An 8,464-nucleotide genomic window follows, 5' to 3' on the forward strand; every position below is an offset into this window, starting at 1 on the left:
GTAAACCATTCAAACTACATTACATCAATTGAAATTGCCTTTGGATGCTCAGTTGAGAATGGTTCAGTGCGTTTAGTCCCTTTTTTACTTGATCGTTGCATAAAATTGCCTTTGAATTAATTGTGACGAGTTTTAGTTAATTTTTTGTACCACACTGCACTTCCCAATTTTGACTGAGGGTTTATGCGGCAATGGAGATGCTTTCTCAATAGGCGGCATTCTTCCAATTTTGTCTTCATTACTAATTTTCTTTTTAACTTCGTGTAAATATTTCACAACAAAAGCAACTTAACTTTTAATATATATTTTATTAAATAAATTTATAAATCCATATGTTTTTAATTATTTCGTAAAAATATCTTCTATTATATATCATTTATAATCTAATGTCTTTAATAATTATTTTTTATTCTACAGTCAGTAACGAAACTAAAGGGGTTGACAAGGACTCCGACCCCCTTAAAATGAAAATTTTTTCATATGATCTATTTAAAATTTTTAAAATTTTAAATTAGTAAAAAAAATTAGAAAAATATAAAAATTTAATTTAATCATTTAAAAATAATATATAATTTATTAAAATAGTAAAATAATATTTTTTCTATAGTAAAATTTACAAATTAATTTTGCCTCTAAAACCTTTTCTATTTTTACCATTACAAACATACAACTAACCATTATTTTTAATTTTATTATTATAGAATTCAATCACATTGTTATAATAAATAATCTGATTATGACGACTGTTTTTAACTTTACTTAAATTAATGGCACACTAATTCAAATAGATTTTTTTTTTTTAGAAATAAAATTAGGCAATGCTTGACGGAGATAAGAATAAGATAATAAAAAGAGAAATATAGGATGTCAGTGAGTCCCACTTGGAATCCTATGATTAGGGTCTGGCTTTTCCGACTTGATTATATGGAATTCGAATAACATCTTGCAATACTTAAAATAATAATAATATAATATTGTGATTGAGTAAAGAATGGGATGTGAGATTGAGTATTTGATACACGTGTCCAGTTTAGGACAAAGAAAAGATGCAGTAGGCTTCAGCTTGACATGTATGTATAACAACGGACAATGAAGCCCATTTGCAACCCAATATAATTGGGTTCTCAACTCAAACCCACAAAATCTGTTTTTATTTTTTAAATTCAAGTGATCACGTGACTAAATGTTACAAAAGGAATAATAATAGGATTTATTTCAGAAAATTCGAATACCCAGTGACCCGAAACCGCAACGATAATGCATGTGAACTCGAATCCTATTCATTGCCAACAAGAACAAAAAAAAGAACGAAACAAAATGGTGAGTCAAAACGTTTGAGTTTGCGTTTCAACATTGGGGGCTAGAAGAAATTGAAGAACAAGACTCCAACTGTAAGGACAATTTTGAAAGGATCGAAATTAAAAAAGGGGATTAGAAGAGAGAAGAGATGATGGAAGGCGAAGGAAGGAGCGAAGCCGGCAAAGCATTGGGATTGCTGATATGTGGTACGTTGGTGTACTACCATTGTGCTTACCGCAATTCTACCATCCTCTCTCTCTTCTCCGATGTCTTAATCGTTCTCCTTTGCTCTCTTGCTATTCTCGGCCTCCTCTTTCGTCAAATGAACATCTCGTACGCTTTATTTTATTTTTTCCCCGCTCTGGGTTCTTTTCAATTTATTCATTTCTTTGTTAGGTTTTTTTTTTTTTACTCTCTTGCCGTTTATATTTTCAATTGTGGATTCTTGCTAGTTTAGGGTTGATGTACTGTGTGTTCTGAGAAGACCGAGTTTATATTTTCAAGTTGCAATAATTAAGCTGATTGATAGTTTTAAATTCCATTTTGTTAATGGGGATTGGTGAAGTTTATTATTTTTATGCTTTGCGCTGCTTTTGATTCGAAGAAATGGGTGAATTTATACTGTTGTCGTCCCTTTCCTACCAAATTATATTATCTTTCGTTTATCATGCTATCAAGTACCTTCTTACAGTGCGATTGCAGTAGTCCCTGGGTTTAGGTTTAAGTTGGTTTAACTAATCATGGTGAAAGGAGAAATTACGTGGGTGGTCATCAAAATAAATTATTATTGATCATCTTGATGATGTTTGACAAGATTATGCTTATAGAATGATTTAGCATTTCGTGTGTTTGTTTGATCTTATTTTCGTTAATCGACTCTATTTTAACTTTCACTGCATCTGGGGAATTATTAGGGCATTAGGTTAATTGAGCTTTGTATTAGGCTCCATTGTTGCTGAAGATATTTTCAGTTTGTACGAGATCTGAACTATAGTTCGATTTGAATATAGTGTTGAAATTGCCCTCCACTTGGGTTGTCTTCCTATTCTTCTAATATTGTCATGTATTTCTTATATTTCTTTCCTCTTTTCAAAATCATCTGATTGTTCTGCGTTTCTGGAACTGCTGATATGTGCAATGTGATTTGTCTAATAACATTCATACATGATTTAGCTCTTTTCATTTTAGGAATGGATTTTTATTCTTGAACTATTTCACCCTCATAATTGAAATGCTGTTTTATAGGGTACCAGTGGATCCACTTGAGTGGCAGATCTCACAGGATGCCGCTAATAGCATTTTTGCATGGTTAGCTAATACTGTGGGGGCTGCTGAGTCAGTTCTAAGAGTTGCAGCAACTGGACACGACAAAAGGCTATTTTTTGGGGTGAATTTTTGCAGCTTAAATTGCTCTACACTATAAAATCAGCTAGTTTTTGCTATTTAGATCCTAATTGCCACTTAGTTGATATCTTTTGAATATCCGCCTCGAAGGCATGTTACTGCAAATCTCCCGGATAACTTCCCTTCTCCTTGTAACCCTGGCCATCCGTTTTTCTCTTGTTGGTTGATTTGCTGATTGATTTGAAACCTTTTGATGATTATACATGCAATTATCTTGATTTTTTTTTTCTTCCATGACTATTAACCTGATGCATGTCTTCCTTCAGGTTGTTGTTTGTCTTTACATGCTGTCAGCCATTGGACGATTGGTCTCTGGCGCTACAGTTGCTTATGCAGGTATGTTTGCCATTAAGTTCTGTATCCTGTTGCTGAATCAGTTAGTTTTTGTAGTCGAAGCATAGATATTTGAACTGGTTAATGTTGAATGAGCTTCACTCTATTTATTTATCTTGAGATACTGTCAAGTTTCTTTTGTTCATTCATGCACTATGAACTGATTTTATGCATTGGGAATTTGGTATTTGTAATTTGTAGCAATCATTGTATTTGCAGTACCTTTTTAAATGCCATTGAAATCACTTTACACATGACAGGATGTTGGAATATGGCCAAAATATGTAAAAAGTATTCGCTGTCCAACAACAGAGAATTCTTGATTTTTCACAAGATCACCCGAAATTTTAGCAAGCTTAATGGTTTCTTTTCTTTGATTCTGTATCTTCTTGAGATTTATGAAATATCAAACTCTTTTTGCTTCTGAAATAGGATTATGCTTGTTCTGCCTTTACATGCTTGCTGAGAACTCACAGTCAATCAGAACATGCGTTCCTCAGTTACAGAGGCAAAGAAATGGCACCAGTGTTGAAGACGATAATATGTAACTGCAGGTGCAGTTTGAAAACTTAGTAAAGCAATTGAACAGTAAATATTAGGAAAGCAAGTTGAAGTTTCTGAACTTTGTTTTCAGATCAGGCCAAGCCTTGTCGTATCCTTGCTATTCTTGGTCCCAGACTGTAAGGTGCATTAGTGATGTTTAGTGCTTTACTTTTCCTATGGTTGATCTTTATCAATAAAACTAAATTCATTTATATCAAGTACGTATGTAACCTCTAAGAACGTGAGAGAAACTTTTGATCTTACCTCCTTTATCGCATTTATATCAGGAAACCATTTTGGATTATCCACATGACTGATTTTAGTGGAATGTTCTTAGGACACAATGTGGTTATATAAATTTCTCAAGGCTGGTACCTTGCTTTGCCCTTGATCTTGACAGAATAGACTGCGTGGAATAATTTTTATTTTTGTCACCAACAAATTGCTGGAAGAAAATGTTATTTCTAAAGAAAACCAAAGTGCCGGAGCAAGAAGCTCCCTTTCCAAGCCACTTTCCAAACAGCCATTGCGGTGCAATATCAGGTAATACAGTTCAGTTATCCCATCTCAACCCACACACAAAGGCTAACACGGAGACCAAATTGATCAAAATTTCATGTGATAGAAGAGATCTGTGGGTACAGTCAATATTCAATATATCCCCACAATGGAGGTCACCTAATAATCCAGCGGAACAAAATTAAAAAAGAATTTTGTAGAAATTGCTAGGGTTATTCAGATTAAAAAATATATACGGGCACTGATACTAATAAATATCATCAGCCATCCCAAAGCTTCCATAAAAAAAACTGAGTCTACTACCGTGCTAGCACAGCATCCTCTTGCACTTTAAAGAGAGGAGTGTCGACTAGTTTAGCCATGGGAGATGTTTTTGTAGAGCCATCATAATATGCGTTTCTCAACAAGCAATATGTCTTTCCAGGCTTCATAAAACATCCAGGTGATACCTGAGGCGGGCATTACTTTTAAACAGCTAGCACCCCACCCTCTGTACAGACCCATGAGTCCCTCATCCCGGATTACTTCAGCAAGTGCTGCTACCATATTTGGTGGACACTTACCCTGCAAAGCTCCCACCATTAGTCGTTTTCTGGCAACTTCCAAGGGAAAGCTGATGGTGCTGGCAGTAAAACCTGGCCATTTCAATTCACCCAATTTAGCAAGTTAAGCATTGGTGCACTAATAGAATGTTCCATTTTAAATAAAATAATAATAAGAATTGTTAATGATACCCAGAAAACCCTATAAATATTTTCCAATTCTAACAGTAAAGGCAAAGACTCACCAGCAAGAGCTCCAACTACAAGCATCTCCGGACGATTCAGACATTTTTTCTTCTTTGATTGGCAGTAGGATTTCTTTAGTTTTTCGTACATAAAATAGTAACAAGTACTATATGGAAGCATGCCCACTAGAGTTGGGGAGAGACCAGCATAAAAGGCACCAACACCACCATCCTTGTAAATCTTGCTAATTGCAATGCTTAAGCTAGGGTATATGTCAGGACTAACGGTCAGCCTATCCTGTGAGAATTACAAGAACATTCAGCCCCATAAGCAAATGGGTAAAATGAGAAACCCTATAATACCTTCAACATGATCAGATTCAAGTTAATTATTTACCCAAGTGTTAAAACAACATAAAGATAGACTTCTCGACCATTTACCCAATGCTTAGACAAATGAGATACAAAGAGGAATCTGAACTCTAAAGCATTAGAAAATTGATGAGTTCGATGACATTATACAGGCCAAACTCTTAGATGGACTTCATGTAGAGCCAGTGTTCAAAGCAAAATCTAAAAGAAATAAATCATCTTGATGCAGAATGTTCTGCTCTTATCTTTCTTTTTTTTTTTTTTTGGAAAAAAGAAACATTATGAACTCATCAGATATCAGATACCTTGAGAACTTCAAGTGGATGGCATGCAAGTGTGCTAACAATTCCAGCAGCTGCACCAGCGACAGCAACTGGAGAAACCCAGGAAAGAGAAAAGTTAACATTAACGTGACCAATTTGAAATTTTGGGCCTTCAATCTGCTTCCATTTCTCCTGTGCTGATGTCATTGTTCGCTTGACGCACTCAAATGTTCCAAGCTCAATTGCTTGGGTAGGAATTATTCTAAGCATATTGATTCCATTTCCAGCCCACAGTCCTTGCCAACCTTGCTGCTCAATGATCTCAATGAAACTACCAGTTATGTTTTTGGATCCAACACCTACCACCATTCTGGTCCTGCATGTCAGAACCCCAAATTATGAGTCGAACAAATAAGTTACAAGTGTCTCAACATAATTCATCAGAAATTTAAGCAACAAATACATTCATGACAAACACATGATAATGATTTTAAGGCAAAAAGGATCATGAATAAGGTAACAATGATGAGAACAAACTATCCTAAGATTTCAACAATGACTTGATATCCAAAACATTGCAGGTCAACAATTTATTACACCCTAGAAACTAAACAAACAATACACACATCCAATCCTATGATACATTAATTATCCTGAAACTCATAGGAGCAATACGTGTACCACAGTGTAGTACAAGGAAAGAAATACAGCAACCACAAGAATCAACACACTGAGGCTTTTTTTTTTCTTTTTTGGGGGGAATAAAACAAGGGCAACAACAAGCAGAAAGCACCAAACTGGTTTATTGTAAATCAATTTGACTAAATTTGAAGGATCTATATAACTCAGTATCACAATAAAAGGCCTGTATGGACATTCAAATTCTCAAACTTACACCAAAACATATAGTAGCTGACAAAAGTTTGTTAAGCAATTTATCCACTGTAAATTTCTAATGCTCAATGGCATTAAAAACATGGAGAACAAATTAAATGAAATTGAGAACCATGTTTAAAATTTATGATCAATATGGAAAGAAATTCAGTAGTTTTTACTTAAAACCGAAAACTATGAAGTGAGCTATATAGTCCACCCATGTTCAAGCTCCCAGATGAGTTTCCATATCTTTTAAAAAATTTAATGCTCATTGAAAGAAAAAATTACACTTACTAGACACCAGATAAAGAATCATAAACGTTAGACATAATGGTAGAGACAATAACTCAGCAAAATAATGAAGGAAGCCATATAACACAAGTGTATACCAACCTGATAGTTTCTAAAGGAGCTAGGACAGCTTTGGTCATAGCCCCAGCCAAAGCTCCACTAAGAAACTCACCAACTTCTCTAGTCCTCAAGAAATCCTGAATCATAATCAGAACATGTTTTTGTGATAACGGCAACAATCATTTTCATGAAACAAAAGATAATAGTTATTTGAAACGGTAGCCTTATAAACTTCAGATCTCTGTATTTCCATAACAGCTATTTTGATGCTGCTGGCAAATGGTTTAGGGAATATAAAATTAAATGAATTACATCAAAGATATCTCATAACTCAAGCTAACTCTAAGACCAGTAACCATCTTTGGCTATTATAGTGCAGGGAGTCATATAGATCAATAAAATTGACAAAATCCAATATCAAATTTTCCAACAATACATTTCTTAACACAAACAAATTAGGAACAAGATATCTTTCATGTCCATAAAATCTTTTGAAAATTTAGAAAAACCAGTAATGAAATATAGTCAAAAAAAAAAATTCTTGATGGACAAAAAGAAAACAATATTCTTAAGAGGGTCATTTTCTTTTATATCTTTTACTCGGTGTATTTTTTGTTTGGAATAGTAGTCTCCCCATAACTATCAGCAGCTTAACAATTTATAAAGAAAATTGAAAAAAATTTGATGCAGAAACGCATGTCGTTTATTGCCACAGCTTTTTACCTCCAACAAGTGGGATACCAAAGAATTTTCTTGTTACTTTATATTTTACTCTATACCTTTTTTCCAGTACCCAAACAGCACCTTAGGCTTAAAGCAGAAGCACCATAAAAGGGGGGAAAGAGAAAAAACTCACTCTAATGGGAACTCTCAAATCGGGAACTTGAAATCGGATCTCAAAAGGCTTTGGCGAATGCAAAGAAAAAGGCTTTTCGAGTTCGTCAAGCTCCTTCGGAACAACCAACGCCATGTTCCCAAACACCCTGTACCTGTTCTTCTGCGATTCAAAATCCGTTTTCAACATTATTAGTAATTTACTTTCTCTGTAATAAAAATATAAATAAAATTTTGTTCACAGATTTCAGATATCCCAAACTCAAAAGATTAAAAACATAAAAAAAAATGCAAATATTTTGATCGAGCATGCAAAGAAAGATCCCTTTATTTTAAATTTTCTCTCAATTTGTAAGTAATAATAACTACAAAAAATTAGAAGAAAAAACCAAGGACCGAGAAAAGAGAGGAAAATTGACGTGCCTGAGGCAGTGAGGGCGATTTTGGGGGCATTAGATATTTTCTTACGCTTTTTCCCTTGCTTTTTTTATTTTGGGTTTGGAAAGAGAAAGAAAGGGAGGGAATTTGGTTTGTCTTTGGGGTTTTCTGGAGGGATTTGGCTTCTTTGATTTTTGTGTCTACTCTAGGGTTTTTCACTTTGTCATTTTTTTAAATAACTCAATTTAATTAATTAATTATGAAAATTAACGAAGTAAAAATTTATATACAAAAATAATTTAAAATTCCTGACATCAACTTAAATATTTTTTCCTTTAAATATTTCATTTCCATTAAAATTTTTATTAAATATGTTTCCTTAATATTTTCTTTAGAAAGTTGTAATCAATTTTAAAATTTTAAAATTCTCATTAAATATTGTTTTCTTTTAAATACTTTTCAAAAATTGTTACCAACTTTAAAATTATCATTTAATTCTCATTAAATACTTTTCCTTTAGTTCAAATTCTCATCTAATTCCTATCAATATTCACATAACTTTTCT

At 33.6% G+C, this 8,464-nt stretch overlaps 2 protein-coding genes across 5 annotated transcripts; one reads left to right on the forward strand and one right to left on the reverse strand.

Moving 5' to 3' along the window:
* The first annotated feature begins 1,188 nt into the window (after positions 1-1,188).
* On the forward strand, positions 1,189-3,883 carry LOC107958488 (reticulon-like protein B22). Of its 4 annotated transcripts, none has more exons than XM_041113339.1 (5): positions 1,229-1,505; positions 2,545-2,686; positions 2,970-3,039; positions 3,469-3,590; positions 3,671-3,883. In XM_041113339.1, the coding sequence occupies exons 1-4, from the start codon at positions 1,501-1,503 to the stop codon at positions 3,582-3,584; spliced, it is 333 nt and encodes a 110-aa protein (XP_040969273.1). In that variant the 5' UTR covers positions 1,229-1,500; the 3' UTR covers positions 3,585-3,590; positions 3,671-3,883. The 4 variants fall into 4 exon arrangements, with proteins under 4 accessions (XP_016749760.1, XP_040969273.1, XP_040969272.1 ...); XM_016894272.2 differs by having other exon boundaries at positions 1,230-1,632; XM_016894271.2 differs by having other exon boundaries at positions 1,189-1,632; positions 3,469-3,883.
* Positions 3,884-4,181: 298 nt separating this feature from the next.
* Positions 4,182-8,101, reverse strand: LOC107958487 (probable mitochondrial adenine nucleotide transporter BTL1). Its single transcript, XM_016894270.2, has 6 exons — positions 7,945-8,101; positions 7,544-7,684; positions 6,730-6,824; positions 5,503-5,836; positions 4,886-5,123; positions 4,182-4,733 (listed from the first exon to the last, which is right to left on the reverse strand). Exons 1-6 carry the CDS (start codon positions 7,972-7,974, stop codon positions 4,483-4,485), a joined length of 1,089 nt encoding a protein of 362 aa, XP_016749759.1. The 5' UTR covers positions 7,975-8,101; the 3' UTR covers positions 4,182-4,482.
* Between the last annotated feature and the right edge of the window lie 363 nt (positions 8,102-8,464).

Source organism: Gossypium hirsutum, chromosome A05 (genome assembly GCF_007990345.1).
Source record: "Gossypium hirsutum isolate 1008001.06 chromosome A05, Gossypium_hirsutum_v2.1, whole genome shotgun sequence".
NCBI lineage: Eukaryota > Viridiplantae > Streptophyta > Magnoliopsida > Malvales > Malvaceae > Gossypium > Gossypium hirsutum.